General features: G+C 37.7%; 1 protein-coding gene and 1 pseudogene across 1 annotated transcript in view; both read right to left on the bottom strand.

Moving 5' to 3' along the window:
* Nucleotides 1-18178, bottom strand: part of SLC30A7 (solute carrier family 30 member 7) — an 84005-nt gene that overhangs the window by 35660 nt on the left and 30167 nt on the right. The window contains exons 7-8 of the mRNA XM_029946653.1: nucleotides 16880-16930; nucleotides 13250-13385 (exon numbers count right to left, since the gene is read on the bottom strand). Of these exons, the coding sequence (XP_029802513.1) occupies nucleotides 13250-13385; nucleotides 16880-16930 (187 nt within the window). The remainder of the gene's footprint in view (nucleotides 1-13249; nucleotides 13386-16879; nucleotides 16931-18178) is intronic.
* LOC115299382 lies at nucleotides 1740-8018 on the bottom strand (annotated as a pseudogene).

The following is an 18178-nucleotide window of genomic DNA, read 5'->3' on the forward strand; positions in this document are numbered from 1 at the left end:
ATCTTTTTATACCTCTTCACTTCTAGTCTGTGTAAAAAAAAGAGAAAGCTTTTTGTCTTTTTCTCTTCCTTGTGTTTCATTAATTTTTCTATAATGACATGTTTTGATTCACTCCTCATTTCCCTCTGTGGACAAATAGCCAATAGTAATTTTTTGTGTGTGGTTATCATGGCATGTGACTAGTGGCTGCTTTCAAGATTCTTACTTTATATGTGACATTTGACCATCTAATTATGAGGTGTCTCAGTGTACATCTCTTCAGATTTACCCTAGTTCTTTGAGTTTCTTGAATTTGTATATCCATTTCTCTTCTCAAATTTGAGAAATTTTGGCCATGGTTTCTTCAAATGGGTTCACTGTTCCTTTCTTTACTTTCTGAGACTCCCATAATTTATATATTGTTCTTGACCATAAATCAGACTCTCTTTATTGTTCATTTTTGAGCTCCCCTGCTTCAGTAATTTTTGAAAGTCCTGTGTTCAAGTTCATTGATTCTATCTTCTGTCTGGTCAAATCTACTATTGAGTCCTACCAGTAAATTTTTCAATTTTGTACTGTTATTCTTTAGTTCCAGAATTTCTTTTTGGCTCTTCTTCATAGTATTCACCTCTTTGTTCATATTCTCATTCTGTTCATGCATCACTTTCCTAATTTTGTTTAGTTGTCTATTTGTGCTTTCTTTTTAGTTAATGAGGTATCCTTATGATGGTAATTTTGAATTCTTCACCTGACAATTCACATTTTCTTCTATTTTTTTTTTAAATTTGGTTTCTGAGGATCTAATTTGTTTCTTTAAACATATTATAGTTGGCTGTTTCTTTGTAGGTCTTGTTTGTTGTTGGGGTTTTGGCATCTGAAGAATCCACCAACTCTCTAGACTTTGTGGTCTGGTTTCATACAAGGATGGCTTTCTCTACTCCACTTGCTAGAGATTCTGGAAACCTCAAAAGTCTTTTCTAGGTATGTATTCTCTATGTGTTTTTGCAAGAAATCTGTTCTATTTGAAGAGGTTTGCTGGCTTTTGTTCAGGAGCCTTGTGTGTGTCTGTAATGTTCCTGGTGGCTGGACTACCCTAAATCACAGTTCAGGGGTTCCATCTAGTGTCTGTCTGTGGTACTGCAGACTCTAATGCACTGTTCTCAGGGCTGCCCAAGGTGTCATCCTGTTTCCTTCAGTTCATGCACTCAAGAAAGAACGACACTCTCAGGCAGCACCCCCTACTCCCCCGCCAAAGTCAGTTGGAGGTATGTTCAACTCCGTTTCCTTTCCAGGGAGAATATGGTAGTTGGAGTTTTCCTCACAAACACTCCACCTTGTGAGGGGCGAGGGTAGAGCCAGAATGCCCTAATGAGAGTGGAAAGTGTCAGATTTCCTACCAAGCCTCCATGTTGTTGCCCTCCCACTAGCCTGGGGTACAGGAACACTTGAACTAGTTTCAAGATTTCTACAGATGTATTTTGTCAGTTTTTGCCTCCATGGAAGAAAGAATCTAGGATTTCCTATCTTGCCATCTGGTGATGTCACCACCTTCCCCAACTTATTTTAATTATGCTGGATTCTGTCAATGGTCTTTCTACAAGATAGTACCATTCTCATTTCCATCAGCAGTGTTCTTCCTATTTTACCTGTATACGTGACAAAAGATTATGCAAACGTTTGAGTATTTACCTACCTGACAGATGAGAGATGGTATCTCAAGGTAGTTTTAATTTGCATTTCTTTTTAATGAGTGAGGCTGAACTAGTTTTATATGTCTAAGAGTCACTTATATTTCTTTCCATATAAACTAAATGAACTTACACTTTTACCCATTTGTTTCTCAGGCTACTAGTCTTTTAATGATTCTTTTTAGGAGCTCTTTCTATATTAGGGAGGTTAGCCTTTCATGTTCTAAGTGGCACATATTTATCTGTTTATTACACCTCTGACTTCCCTTTTGTTTTTGTTTGTTGGGTTTTTTTAAGTCAGAAAACCAATGTTTTATTTCTAAAGCTCTGCCATATATTTCTAGCGGGTCCCGAAGATCCTCCGCCACCCTCACACCAGGCTGTCCATGGAGCGGGCAAACAGAGTGCGGCCAGCAGCAGAGCAGCCCAGAGAGGTTCCCTGGGGCGGCTCTGCCTTGCTGCTGGTATGGTAATCCCTGCTTCAGTTCATCCACAGTGATCCGGTCTTCCAAGTCCCAGATCTTGATGAGGGGCCCGTGGCAGGGCAGAGTCGGCATCAGCTGGAATGGAAACACAGGGCGTTGAGGATGTCCCCACCACCTGGTATACAAAGGTGCTTGCCTTCACTGAGGTCCCCCAGCATGACGTGGCCCTCCTTGCCTCCAGCAGCACAGAGGGATCCACCTGGAGAGACACCGTGTTCGGGGAGCCCATGTGGCTGACAGGATCGGTCCTCAGCTGGCAGTCTGCCACGTACCATACTTGACCAGCTTGTCCCAGCCACCGGAGACAATGATGGAATTGCTGCTAGTGGGTGAAAGGCAGACACAAGACGCCCACTCCGAAGGGCTCCCGTCCTGGGCAGTATATCTGTATGCACACTGTGTACTCCACCGCTTGATGGTGTTATCTCAGGAGCCAGAGACAATGTGCCGCTTGTCAGAGGTAAGGCCCTTGGCATGGCCTACAAATCTGCGTGTGGTGGATCCGTTGTGAGACCCCACAGAAGAACAAACTGAGAGAGCAAACTGGCCACGTGAGGAGATGACAGCATCACGCTGTGGGATGCCCTCACCCCTGGTCAGCTTCGACCTGGTAACGGTCTTCTCGAGAGGCAGACAGCATCACGTCCAGGAAGTGGGGAGTGGTGGCGAACTGGGTCACTCAGCTGTTGTGGCCCTTGAGGGCGCCACAAAACGTCACCTGGTCAGTTACGGCAGCAGCACACGCAGGTGTTGCTGCGTCAGCAAGGACGGAGGTAGACAGCTCAGAGAGACCCTGCTGAAGAAAAGAGCTTGACTTCCTTCTGATGCTCTCTTTTCCATGCCCGAGTTCTTTTCCATGGAACGTAACTCATCGATGCTTTTTCTTACGGATTCTAGTTTTGAGCCATAGTTATTCCCCTAATGTTCCCACATTGTAAAACAATTCAGACGTACTTTCTCCTAGTATTAGCATGGTTTCATGTTTTGAGAGCTCTCATCAATTTAAAATTCATGCAGGTGTACATAGCACGAACTACAGTTCCAAGTTTATCTTTCTCCAAAGGACTATCCGGGTATTAGAAAATCTGTATTTGCACAGAAATCTATTTCTGGGTTTTCTCATCTGCTCCATTACTTTGCTTCTTCAGGCCCCTCGCTATTTTAATTATACAGGCTTTACATTTTAGATTTTCTTTTCCAGGGTTTTCTTGACCATTCTTCCTGCTTGTTTGTTTTTCCTTGTAAACTTCAAGATCAACTTTTACTACCACCCTCCAGAAAACAATCTGTTGGTATTTTTATTAAAATGGTTTCAAGTAAATTCATAAATGTTAGAGTTGACCCGTTTATGATGGTGATTCTTCAAAAACAAAAGAGGCTCTCTTCAAGTCCATTTGTGAAGTAAACTTTTCCTCACACAAGTTTTACTTATTTTATCTAAAGACTGGATTTTGCTCATGTATAGACTATTAATTGTGTACACCAATTTTATATCTGTGACCTTACTAAATTACACTTGTCACAGTTTTCCCCTTATTTTCATGAGCTTTATAGAAATAAAATCATAGATTTTACATAAAAAAATAAGTCCTTCTCTCAAATTTTTAAGTCTTAAATACCCTCTTATCTATAGTTATTGGCTAATAATCACTAATACATTACTACACTTCCTCTGCTCTTTCTCATATTTCTAAGGTTGTCTGCCACCTTTTCTTAACTAGGATTCCAAATCTGAACTACCAAAAACACGCAAAATAATCTGAGTGACTATTTCTGACTTCCCCTAAGGATAGTAACATTAATTAACACTTTTCTAGATACAAAGGCGAGAAGTTAATACTTAGAAACAAATAAATGCCTTAGGGCATTCTTTCCCAGAATGTTGGTTGAAAAGGCTATTAGACTAATTAGTATTTGTAAATACTCTATGATGATTTTATATAGTATTTGTAAATACTCTCACTATGATGATTTTATATATACTTTAAAAATACAATTATTATATAATACTGTTCCCATTTGCTCAATTTTACAATACAGATACATACACAAACAACAAGTTAAAGTCTTAAGAAACTACTCACTTTACCCTACAAGTACATTTCATAAATTATAGCCGTGTGATAGCCCAGCCACAAAGGAAATTATTAGGCAACACCCAAAACCATATTTGAAAGAAAAACTTCATGCTTTCTCATATATAGGACTATTTGAAGATATGGTAGCTTCTTATATGTTAAAAAAAACAGACTCAACAAGATTTATTAAAATCAGTATCTGGTCCAAATCCTGTATTCATTAATAATGATGATCATCTATGATTTAGAGTTTCAAGTTTATAATTTTGTTATCATTAATGCATACTCTTTTTCATTTTATATCACTACTTATGCCCATAATGTCATTTCTAAAGTCTGGAGTTTGCCTCTACAGTTTAGGTGACTTTTTTCTTCAAATTGTAAGAAACAAATATATTAGTTGAAAAACTTTTACACCGAACAAAAAGACAATTTCTTTCATTTAAAAGTTTTTCTTTGTTTTTACACATGCTCGTGGTAAAAAGGTACAAAGCACTACAAGGTGGTAACTGGTGAGCTGCAGAAAATGGATTAAAAAAAAAATTCCAGCACAGCTTCAAACATACCACACCAGAAAGAAAGATTATTTCTGCATCCTGTTTATGAGTATGTTCCCATCATGCATGGGCACCTCTTTTATTTAAGTGAATCAAAAATCAAGCTACAGATCTATATGAAGGGTATCACTTTTAAGTAAATCACAGTATGATTCAAATCTACAATTAAGTGTTCCGATTTCTGATGCTAAGCTATGAATCCACTTTCCATTCCAACTTAACTACTGAGGAAAAGGCAGCAAAACAACTCTGAAATCTCTTACAGAAGTGTATTTTCAGAAGGTAAAAAATTACACTCTCACTATTCTAACTCAATCTCCTACTTTTCAACAGGAAGCAAGATTGATCACAGCAGAACTCAGTTTTTACTGAGCAATTTATAGCACTCTTTCCCTGTGTTAGAAAATGCTGAGAGAAAAACGTCTTTTTCTAAGAAATCACTTTCACTGTGAAAGTGAAAATGGAAACACTGGGCAGCCTAAGAGAGACAGACATCTATTTCCACAACATGTTCTCAATCAAGGATATTTAGTTCCGGAAAACATACAGAGCCCTATTATTTCATTTGCTCTTGGTGAACTGCAAATATATATAAGAATTACGGGTAAGGAAAATTACTTCTTTATACTCTATTTTGTTGAGTCTGTAAGAATTTTCATGTATTTCCAAGATCAGTTTTGGCTAACAAAACATCTCACCCAATATGAAAAACATCTCAGAGTGTTCTGCTTACAAATATTTCCTTATTATATAAACTTTAAATTAAGTTTGCTTTTTTTTTTTCCAGTTTATTTATTTGTTTTGAGAGAGAAAGCAAGTGATACAGAGAGGAGTAGAGACTGAGGGAGAGGGAATCCCAAGCAGGCTCCACACGATCAGCACAGAGCCCAACGCAGGGCTCAAACTCATGAACCATGAGATCAAGACCTGACCAGAAACCAAGAGTTGGACGCTTAACCAACTGAGCCACCCAGGGGCCCCAAGTTTGCTTTCTTAACATAAAAACAGACAACTAGAATGTCTTTATTTTGTCCTTTGGAGCTACTTTTTAAAAATTGCCCTTCATTTAAAAAACTTAGGGTTTTTTTTTTAAATAGTTTATTGTCAAACTCTTCCCCATAAGTGCCCTCCACCATCACCACCACCTCTTTTCCCCCCTCCCCCTCCCCCTTCAACCCTCAGTTCATTTTCAGCATTCAATAGTCTCTCAAGTTTTGCGTCCCTCTCTCTCCCCAACTCTCTTTCCCTCTTCCCCTCCCCCTCGTCCTCCATTAGGTTTCTCCTGTTTTCCTGTTAGACCTATGAGTGCAAACATATGATTTCTGTCCTTCTCTGCCTGACTTATTTCACTTAGCATGACACCCTCGAGGTCCTTCCACTTTGCTACAAATGGCCAGATTTCATTCCCTCTCATTGCCATGTAGTACTCCATTGTGTATATATACCACATCTTGATCCACTCATTAGGTGATGGGCATTTAGGCTTTTTCCATGTTTTGGCTATTGCTGACATTGCTGCTATGAACATTGGGGTACATGTGCTCCTTTGCCTCAGCACTTCTGTATCTCTAAAACTTAGGCTTTTAAGGTAAAGTCAGAAATACTGGCTTGCCTTAGAGATATTAGAAAGAAGCACAATTTTAAAATTGTACCACCACCCCCCAAAAAATAAATGGAAAATAAAATAAAACTGCACCACCCCAGAGAGACCCAAATAACCCACAGAGAGACACACACATATACATATGTGTATGTGTGAATACTCTAATATTTTCCCTGGTACATGTAGAAAGAAACATATACGATATATATATACGTATATATATATGTATGTGTGTATATATATATATATATAAAGAGAGACTCTTCATAATAATAAATTATTCTACGTGTTGTCCTATACCTCATTTTATTTATTATCATTGAATTAAGGCTTTGCTACCTAATCATTACAAAACTTAACTGACTTAAAATAACTGTATCTTTATCTTTCATCTGGAAGCTTTGAATGCTCTAATGCTGACCACGCTTAATCAGCATATAAAATAGAAACTCAATGTAAAAAGCAAAAAAGGTCTAAAAATGACTGTAAAGAAACGTTGTTAACAGTGGTAACGTGACCTCTGGGTTTTGTGATCCTGACAGATTTTTCTTTACATCTTTATATTTTTCATCATTTTCCAAACTTTCTATAATGATTTCATATTATCAGAAAAAACTAAAAAAAATTTTAATTGTTTATTTATTTATTTGGGAGAAAGAGAGACACCATGAGTGGGGGAGGGACAGAGAGGGAGGGAGACAGGGCGAATCCCAAGCAGGCTCTTTGCTCAGCATGGAGCCCAACCCCATGACTCTGGCATCATGACCTGAATGGAAATCAAGTCAGATGCTTAACCCACTGAACCAGCCAGGCGCCCCCAAATTTTTTTAACAAGATAATTTTGTATACATAATACAAACAAAAACACTTTTTAAAAAAGGAATTAAAGAAAAAAGCCGAAAGAAAACCCACAAAAATATGGCTGGTGGAACTATGAGTATTTTTTTCCTTATCCTTTTCTATACGTTTCTCTGTTGATATAATGATTTCCATAATTTAAAAAAAAACTTTCAAATTCACAATTAAATTCCTCAGCCTCTTCTCTGAGTAGCCACAGCATGTTCCTGTTCTCCGTGAAAACTGGCTCCCATCTGAGGGCACTGTTTTCTGTCCCACACTCCATGTACTACAGGAGCTTGAAGGGAGCTAAACATCCTCCTTGTTCATCACTACTACTTCCACATCTTTGCTCCTCCTACTTCCCCCCAAAAAACACAGCTCTTTTAAGGCCCAGGCCACCAATTATCCCATCTTGACTCCAGTGCTACGGTCCTGGATCGGAGCCCTTGGTCACTAAAGAGTGTGGTTGTGGGCTTATTGTCTTCCACCTCCACCTTTTTCATTACTCTTAAATACTCATGTGGGCAACCCACCCAGCACACTTGGCCTCTCTATGATGGGTTTTCTGGATCCACCCCTACAGTCACACCCTACACCTGTGGATCCCAAGTTCAAGCCTCTCACAACCCAAGCCTCCCCTGTTCGCTGCACTCACCCTCCTCCCAGAGCTCCGACCCCCTAACACTCTCACTTTTCTCATCTTTTTCGGCATCTATTACCACCTTTAAATCTTGATTTTCCACCACTGTAATCTCACCATGCTTCTTTCTCACTCTGTCAGTACTCATCTGACAAAACCCCAAGCCAGTTGAATCTGACTCTGTTTATTCCATATTTTTTATCAAGTAATTGACTGAGCAAGACTAGAGAAAAAATACAACTGTGCCGGTTGTTTTCACTTTTAATCCAGGACCATGGACTTCAGAGTGGGCCCTCGGTGCTGCCGGGCAATCACACTGCTCCCCTCTACAGCAAAAGGCCTTAAAAAGAAGTTGACTACACCTGCTACCTCCATGTCCTTCCTCCCCGGTCTCTCTTGAAGCTCCTCTAAACAGGCTTTCCTTCTTGTTACCCTTCTGAGTATCTTTTCTAAGTTACCAATTACCAGTCATAGCCGCACGTAACGGGGCTGATCACTCCTCCCTGTTTGAAACACTTTCTTCCCCCAGCTCCTAAGGCGATGTGCATTTATGCGTCTCTCCTCCCACCTCCCTGGCCACTCCACTTTCTGCCCATTAGATGGAGGACCTCCTGGGCCCCCACTTCCAGGGCTCAGTCCTCAGACCTCTCCTACCAGTTCTCATTCGCTGGGAAAACTCCTCCATCTCATGGTTTTAAGGATCATTCATAAGCAGCTGACACCCAAAGTTGTATCTTCCACCCCAACCTCCTCCCCAAACTCTACATACTCTAGTGCTCTGCCTTGTACCTTGCACGTCTTCTCAATCCTTCCACACATCAGGCAGGTCCTCACCTGAGTGTGTTTACTTGAGGCTCCTTCTACCAAGAATGACCTTCCTCTGATCAGACCCCTAACCCTCTCCTTCACTTTTAAGGTCTCTGTTTAAATGTTAACTTATGCAGAGGACTTTCCAAGCCCTTCTAAACTAGCACCCCCCTTCCCCTACTTTATAGCACTCACCCCCAGAAGGCATTACATTATCTACTTGTATGTTCATCTGCTTTATTAACCTGGAACCCCTTTGAGATTATAAGCTCTGTAAGGGTTGGGTATTTGCCCATGTTGTTTACTGTCTAAAACATTTACTGAATGATGTTAAGATATGTCAACGTTTCCTGCTTTATCTCCAAGAGGTAGATTATGAGAACATTTCAATAGATAGATTGTACATTTCAGTAATGCTTGAGTTTTTCACAATCAAATGTATTACTTTTGTCATCAGAACAAAGGAAAAGAACAAATTAACATGTTAAAGTTTAACAATAATGAGAAAGAATCAAATAATATGAATTTAAGAGTATATATTTTAAACTAGTGAGAAAAAGTTTTATAAATACATGAGTAGGACTTAGACCTACTTTCAAGATTTTATCTTGAAAGCCAACTGTAGTTGATTGGCTGCGGCTGCTTAAAACACTGTATTGAAAGGGACCCTGAAGCTAAATTGGGCTCTACAGACAAGAAGGAGGTTTTCCAGGAAAACCAAGCGGTGGGAACTGTGGTTCATGCCAGATAAATGCCACTCCATGACTTTAATCTTTATGTGTACCATTTCCAATCTTTGTATTCAGCTGAGGGCTACCAAAAATTCCTTATTTGTACATCCTCTGCCTATCTGGAATCTCTTCACAAAGGTCTAATGAGAGATCTCAAACTTAGTCACAAGCCAAACAGAACTTTTGGTCTGCAGTGCTCTTCAAAAAAACCCAAACAAACATTCCTCTTAGCTTAGTCCTTCCTCTTTCCTAAGGACACCTTCATTCACTAGGTTGCTCACGTAAAAACGCTTAAGAATTATCCTTGATTCCTCCCTCACTTAGCCCTGCCCTAAACATTTATATCCCTAAGCAAATCGTATTAGCTCTACCCCCAAAGCGATTTTCTAACTTTATCTGTATCTCTCCAGCTCCTAGATGAGTACCTCAGGCCAAGCCACCATGGCCTCTCATTTCACCGACACTGACAGCTTTCTAGCTAGTGTGCCTTTTTGTACTCTTTCCCCCTGATTACCTACACATCAGCCAAAGTAGTTTTTTTTTAAAATATAAATCAAATAATGTCACTGTCCTATGGTTTCCCAGTGCAGTTAAAATAAAACCCAAACTCCTCCCCTAACTCATTTTCCCAGGCCTATCTCACCAACTTTATCTCAAACCACTTTCCTCTTACTCCTTGTGCTTTAAGCCATATTGGCCCACATCGTTTTCACTCCAGAGCTATTATCCTAACTGCTCCTTATGAAAGGCTCTTCTGCTCTTCTCCGACAGGCTCTCTGTGACACTCAGGTCTCAGTTTAAATGCTACCTCTTCAGAAGACTTCCTTTATCACTCAATCTAAAGTAGTAAGCCAATCACTGTCATCCTATCTTAACTCTATGCACCCTACAAATTACTATTTGATTATCTGTGTAGTTTATTAATTTGTTGTCTCTCTCTTTCCAACTACTGTGAGATACTCATCACCAGTCTGGTGAGAGGGTCTATTTAATAAATATTTGTTGAAAATGATTTGTTCAATTTTGTTTTGTTTTTGTTTTAATATGTATTTATTTTGGGGGAATAGCACAACTGGGGGAGGAGCAGAGAGAAGGGGACAGAGGCTCTGAAGTGGCCTCTGTGCTGACAGCAGTGAGCCCGGTGTAGGGTTCAAACTCATGAACCATGAGATCATGACCTGAACTCAAGTTGGGACGCCTAGCTGACTGAGCCACCTGGGTGCCCCTGGTTTGTGCAGTTGTTTTTAATATGTTGTATTTCAGAAAAAAAAAAAAGTTGTGTGCATGTATTTATTTGTATTTGTGGGCTAACTGAATGGGAATAGAACAGTGAAAGAATTCCCTATTTGGGAACAGAGAAAGTAACTCTCCAAGGTTGAAGAAACATGAATTTATTTTGATTCAAATCCAAAATACAAAAACTTTTAAAAACCTGGCAGAGTCTGGTACTGACTTTACAACAATGAAAAAGCCATTTGCCCTCATAGAGCTTAAGAAAGAATAAACAGCCTATTCCAACTTATTGAATAAATGTGGTGGAAGGAATAGTAAAAGGTGGTATAGGTAGGTAAATTTAACTCAGCCTGGGAGGTGGACAATCAGGGTCCTTCCTGAAGGAAGTGCGGTTTGAACTGAAATCTGATCTGAAGGATGAGCAGTTGTGATGGACGTACTTGTGGGGGGAGGGAAACAGGCACTCAGCGTAAGAGTATTTTGGGGAAAGGAAATATGGTCAAAGCCCAGCATCCAAACAGCTCCTAACATATTTCCAGGAAACTGAAAGTAATTTACTGTGGCTGGAGAGCAGAATATAAATTGAGAAACGGTTAGAGAAAGACTAAGAAGTAAACAGGTCATCAGGATGCTCCATTGAAGAGTTTGGACTTTATCCTGAGGGGAAGAAAGCACCACTGAAGAATTTAAAGCAAGATAATGTTTCCATGTACCTAATCTTCATTTAAGAAAGATCACTGTGGAAGCACCTGGGTGGCTCAGTCAGTTAAGCTTCTGACTCTTGATCCTGGCTCAGGTCATGATCTCACCCTTTATGAGACTGAGCCCCACGAGCTGGGCTACAGTATGCTGAGTGTGGAACCTGCTTGGGATTCTCTCTCTTTCTCTCTCTCTCTCTCTCTCTCTCTCTCTCCATCCATCCCCTACTCTCTCTCTCTCAAAATAAATAAATAAACATGAAGAAAGAAGGAAGGAAGAAAGGAAGGAAGGAAGGAAGGAAGGAAGGAAGGAAGGAAGGAAGGAAGGAAGGAAAGACAAATAGATACATAGATCCCTGTGGCCACAGGATGGAGAAGAGTTTAGAGGAGACAGAGAAGACAACCTCTTCCAAGCAACACTTGATAGGAGAATTAGGATAGTAATAATGGAGCCAAAAAGAAGCAATTATTAAGATCTGACTCTAAGAAGTATTAGAAGTCACTAAAACTTATAGTACAAAACAAAATAAAATGAGCACCAAACATGCTAATAGAGAGGCACAGATCTAAGTTACCAAATCTATCAGGAGTTAAGTTTCACAGAATTACGTGACATGTAAGCTGAACTTTCAAATATAGCTAAGATTTCCAAATATGAAGAAACTTCCAAACTTTATAAAAGACTTTTATATAACAGAGTTGCTTCTTAGTACAAATAATTTGATGAAATGAAAAAATAAGCTGCATATTTATAATCTATGTCCTTTTTTTAGGCACAAAGGTCAATATTTCTGAGTAATTTATAATATTATAATTCCATTATAATTAAATATATTCTATTCAACCACAAGCTATAAAATCAGTCTGCCCTCTAGTTATAGTTAGAAAGCAAGTTTTACCAGCAGTAAAATTATTATGGATAAATAAAACAAAAACAGTCAAATCAAGGCATATGTATATATAATTGATAAATATATTAAATAATTCAAGACCAAAATAAAGGCACATATTATTCTGATAAAAATTAAACAAATAATAAAATGCATTTCAGAATGAGATAAATTTGGGATTTTATACAATCTAGGAAATATATACTGAGAATAAATATATACACACACATACACTTCCACATATACAGTGAAAAATGGCAGGCAATAAACAACTAAGAAACAGATCCTTCCTCAAGAATTTTATAAATCTAGATAGGGAGACAGATATATATATGCCTCAATAAGCATTTTTATAAGACTTCTGCAATGATAAGGTGACTTTTTAAATTAAATAGTGATATAAGAAACTTTAACATTCTTCTGCATCTGATAGGATAAGATATAGAATAAGATTCTAACTACACTTGGGGTGCCTGGGTGGCTCAGTCGGTTAAGCATCTGACTTCTGCTCAAGTCATGATCTCATGGTTTGTGGGTTCAAGTCCCACCTCAGGTTCTGTGCTGACAGCTCAGAGCCTAGAGCCTGCTTCAGATTCTCTCTCTCTCTCTCTCTCTCTCTCTCTCTCTCTCTCTCTGACCCTCCCCCACTCATGCTCTGTCTCTGTCTCAAAAATAAATTATAAAAAAATATTTTAAAAAATGATTCTAATTACACTTAAAACATTTTATATTTTCAATGTTCTACTCTACAGACAGAATATTGGATTTTAAAAAACTTACTATTAAACTGAATTATAAGCCAAAAAGATTAATTGCTAAATACCCAAAAGAAATGTCAAAACCTAGGCAAGACATAAATGGCAAACAGAGAGAAACAGGAAGATGAAAAGAGAAATAATCTACACAGGAATTTGTTAATGGCCAAAGGGAAACCAACATAATTGTTTTGCACATCTGTAATTTAAGGAGCACACTAATCACGTCTCATTTTAATCTCTGAAAGTAACGTGTAACACTTACCTCACAACTATAAGCATGGCTATCAGGATTGAACAGATAGGATCTGCTATCATCAGACCAAAATTCTGCATCATAATGGCAGAGGCAATTACACCAATACTCCCAAGCGTATCTGCCAGGATGTGTAAAAATACACCTGGAAACAAAGCATAATTAAAATCAAAACAACATCTTCTGATCAATGAAAAATACAAATATTTCTTAAAACTATATTCTACATTTTATATATAAAAAACTAAACACCAATCAGAAAATCGGGATGAATGTAGATTCACTGTTCAGTAATGAAGTAATAGTACCTCTGGGAAATGAAATCATCTTTCCTTTTTTAAGTCACCAGGGGTTAAAATATCTGATTCATAAATCATATTTCGTCATGATTCTTAATATTTTGGTACAACATAAATGAACAGAAACAAGCTGATTTTAAGCACATTCATCTCTGGTTAAGAGAGTCCATATATTAATTAACAATTTGTTAGAAGAAAACTGCATTAGGCTGAAAGAATTGTTCAAGTAACAGTGTTTAGAGCTTCGAATACATGTAGACACAGAGCCCTCTGCTGGTAATTAAAATTATTACTACTTGAGACAAGAATTTCCTTCGATTGTTACAAATCCTAGCACACTTACTAATTATCCTGAGGGTTTTATTATCTAAAACTACATACTAGGCTCAAATCTGATGTGGAAGAAAGTAGAGATCTGGGTATTTTAATGTAAACAAAAAATATTTTTCAAACTTTTAATAAATAAAAATTTAATTGGTAGGATTCTGATATTCTAACTGTTCAAGAACCTAGATATAATATTGTGGCATTGTGATGTACAAGAAGAAATACATATTTGGCCTTCATCTCTGTTTCTGGAACACCCTGGAACTTCCCAAGTACCAGCAACAAAGGTGTCTCTTGGTAATGTTAACACAGTTTTGGACCCCACCTGAGGATGGGGGCTGGCTGCCGGGCGAGCCAGCCCGTCCTGTGCGCAGAGAATTGGAACTTCCAGTCCCAAGCCACTGACCTCTGACCTCCAGTCCCAGAGAACTGTCTGCTGGTGAGAGAGTATATTCTTCACTCCTCCACAGGAATTGTGCACAGATTCTTGTTGGAGGTCAGATATGGGTTCAGAACCAGAACCCACCTTTAAATATTAGCATTTAATAACTGATATCTGACTGTTAAACCATTAAAAAGTATCAAGAAGTAAGTTTAAAATACATTATTTCTTAAAAAGACTTAACTAAGACAATAAGCTATTCAACATTTAGATCCTTAATAAGTAAAATTTACTGTATGGCAAAACACTGTTCTTCAAACAAGCTTAAACCATGTTACTAAAAATAGAATGTTTTAAAATAGCATTTTACTCTATCTGAAAAGAATACTTAACGTGTAAAAAGCATGTATCTACATTAGAAATACTTATTCTACTTCTTTATTATTCACTGGACACTTAAAGGCAAACCATTTGGTTTTTAGGTATATACCAAAGATTTACTACAACTTGAAAACACTTTCTAATAATTTAAAAACTATTACTGAGTCCAATCAAATCTTCATGTGCTAGAGGAAAATATGCTTCCATTCATCTACTACTGTATAATTTTAAATCCAGTATTATACCAAATATAATTCATCCTTCAGTACTTAATATACTTTTTCATTCATATAGAGTATAGACCTTTATAACTACTCTTCAAAAGGAGTAGGAAATGGTTCTATTTCCTATAACAAAAATATTATGCCAAAGCATACTCAGAAAAAAGATTATCTGTTGCTCTAAGTTAGTTCAAACAGCAAAGAATTCAGTAAGTGTCGAGACCACATTAAGTTAAAAAAAAAAAAGAAGTGTCCATCAAAGTAGATTGAAGGTACCTAAGCTTTAAAACTCTTAAGCACCATGTGATTTCGAGCCTTTATATTCTTTAATCAGTGTCTCAGTAGAATTGGACAGGAAAACAGCTCTAAATACTGAAAGGGGGGAAAAAAAGAGAAACATTTGTTCTTGATTTCTCTTTCACTAAAAAGTCCCCGACTACATCTCATGTGCTGACCTGAAAACTGGCTTTAATAGAAGTGTCATGAATTACCTAGGCCCTTCTTACTTTGTAGTGACTATTTTAAGAAGAATAATCACTGAAGAGAGAAATCTAAACTAATATGTTTAACTTATATAAAAGTTGAAAGCCTTAGAAGACCTGGTAGGATACTGAAATGTTAACTGTCCAAGAACACAGAAAGTCAGAGGTCATACTGAAAAAGCTGCAAATAACTGAAAAACTGGGTTATGTCAGTTTTTACGTGTGAGTAGCCACATGGAAATGTTTAATGCCACAGTTATCCCTGTCCCTCAGCTATCTACTGGGCTGGATACTCAGAAAACATAAAGTAATTTTCCTAACAGCTTGTAAAAAAGATAATTAGGAAGGCAAATCTAACCTTCCTTCCCTCAACTTGTAATGATTTCCAAAACTAAAAATAAACTCATATTATCAAGGCTAATTTATAGCATGGGATATAGATGCATTACATATGCATGATTACAAGCTATTTCAGCAAATGCTGTTCTAAACCAATTCTATATATTTTGCAAATGGAAAACTAGTGACTGGAAGACACATTTAAGCCTCCTGAAATAAACTCCTCAGTACGAAGGAGCACATTTGCAGTGGGGGGGGGGGGGGGGCAAGAGTTCTATCAAGAAATAGTGAAGGAAACTAGGTGCAGTAGAGATTAGATCAGGAGTTATTGAGAAAGTCAGATTGAAGTCAAAAGTTAATAAAAGCAGGAAGGTGGGGAGCTGGGAATTTGGAAACTTTGACAATGAAGTCTCAATGGAAATTCAGAGCCAAAGATTGGCTCACATCTCAAAAAGAAAGTATCATAGTTCATAGACAAAGTTGATTTTCTCTGCCTTGTAAAATTTTGTGATGCATCATTTTACACAACATGTAAGCTCCTGTTCAGGAATCATCATTTGATGCCTATGGGTATGACAAAGGTCTCACTGTGCATTGTATGTACCTTTTAATATGATAGAGTTAAGTTTTCAGAGCAATTCTACATTCATAGCAAAACTGAGCAGAAGGTACAGATTTCCCATACAACCCTGTCCTGGGCATAGCCTTCCAAATTGTCAAAATTCCCCAGCAGAATAGTAAGTACATCTGTTACAACTGATGAAACTATATCGACATGTCATGTTACCATTCACATGTCCAACTACATTAGGGTTTATTCTAGGTGTTCTACATCCTAAGAGTTTGGATGCATTACATTTTTTCCTCTAAATTTTTCCACAACGTAAATACATACTGAATCCTGAACTTGGAAAAAATATTTAATAATCCTGTGAAGGCAAATATATTACAATGGTGTTACTACAGCCAAAGGCATGAGCATTATTTAACATTTTAATCTTCTTATTAAATCTAAGAAAATGGCCAATTAACAGTTAAAAGAATGTCTGCTAATATACCTAACAGTATATATTTTAAAAATCAGAAGGAAAGCTAGTATTTTAGGCACAAATACTACAGTATACACTTTTCTTAAGGGAAATTTCCAGATAGCTCAACACAACGAAACCCATTTCATAAAACAGAAATATACAAATTGCTTGTCATACCTTGTAAAATCTGTCTGCTGGGTCCTGTTGTTTCTTTTAAAGAGGGACCATCTGTAGAGAGTTAAGTTAAATTATTTTAAAACATATCTTCAATTCCTGATTCAACGTTTGCAATTCAGAGAACTTTTCATTCAAGTATATCATGAAGGATGCACGGCTCTACAGCCACATCAGACCTACAAAATTATTTTTTAAATTTAACACATTAACTTAATGGAGACGGACATGGGCAGTTTCAAAATACACAGTATTTAGGTCATTATTATATTAAGCAACCTAGTAAAAGGTAGTAAATTTAAAACATTGTGGAAGTCTTCTACTACCCATAAAATACCTTATCCTACAGCTTTCTACACTAAGATTACAACTGGAAAACTCATATAAAACAAATCTACTGCTTGAAGTACAAGAAGTTGAACTAATGACACCAGGGCAGCATCCATGATAAGTGGACTGTGGCAAACAATAGTTTCCCACCAGCTTCTACATGGATGTGGCAAGCTTTTCACAGAGACAAAAATACTTCTTCATTTTGCCTTAATGATAAAAAATGTAAAAATACCGCAATTTCTATACTTAGATAGTCTGAAGATACTGACGTAGAAAATATAAGTAAACCATTGGCAATACTGAGATCAAGCCTTCTGATCAGGTCTAACAGAAAGGCTGCCTGGGGTGCTGGTTCTTGCCCGTAGTACCTGAGAGCTGACATGTCCTTACTACAGCTTTGATAAGAGACTCAAAATGCTCAGAAAAGGCATAAAAGCCTAAGGCTGCACAATGATTTCAATCTGGACAAGGCACTGCTATGTTAGGAGAAAGATGTAGCCAACATCAAAAATCATGCTGATGGTCAAAAGTGTTGACTGTTCTAAAAATCCAGCTCCCTGATCAAGGCAAGGGATTGGTCTATAGGTAGCAGGTCTAGATAAAGACAGTAATTTATGGCATAAATATTTCAAAGGGTTTATAATACTATATGAATATAATGGCTATGTACAATAACTAACTCCCCATCTGTGTAAAATCTGACAGTACTTCTGGACAGAAAATTTGTTATCTGTGATAGATACTGGGTAGTTGTTTATCACCCACTTCTTCTTTGGTAAACAACTAAACTACATTTCCCAGATTCCCTTGAGTTATGTGATATACGTGACTAAGAATTAAACAAAGAAATATGAGCAGTAAACCACTTCCAAGCTTATAAGAATGTCCCCCCGCCTCCAAAAATGAATGTCCCAAATGATCTTCTGTGTACTTAATCTCCAGGTAGATGAAGAGAATTCAGTGGAGGAT

Source organism: Suricata suricatta, chromosome 8 (genome assembly GCF_006229205.1).
Source record: "Suricata suricatta isolate VVHF042 chromosome 8, meerkat_22Aug2017_6uvM2_HiC, whole genome shotgun sequence".
In the NCBI taxonomy this organism is placed as follows: Eukaryota; Metazoa; Chordata; class Mammalia; order Carnivora; family Herpestidae; genus Suricata; species Suricata suricatta.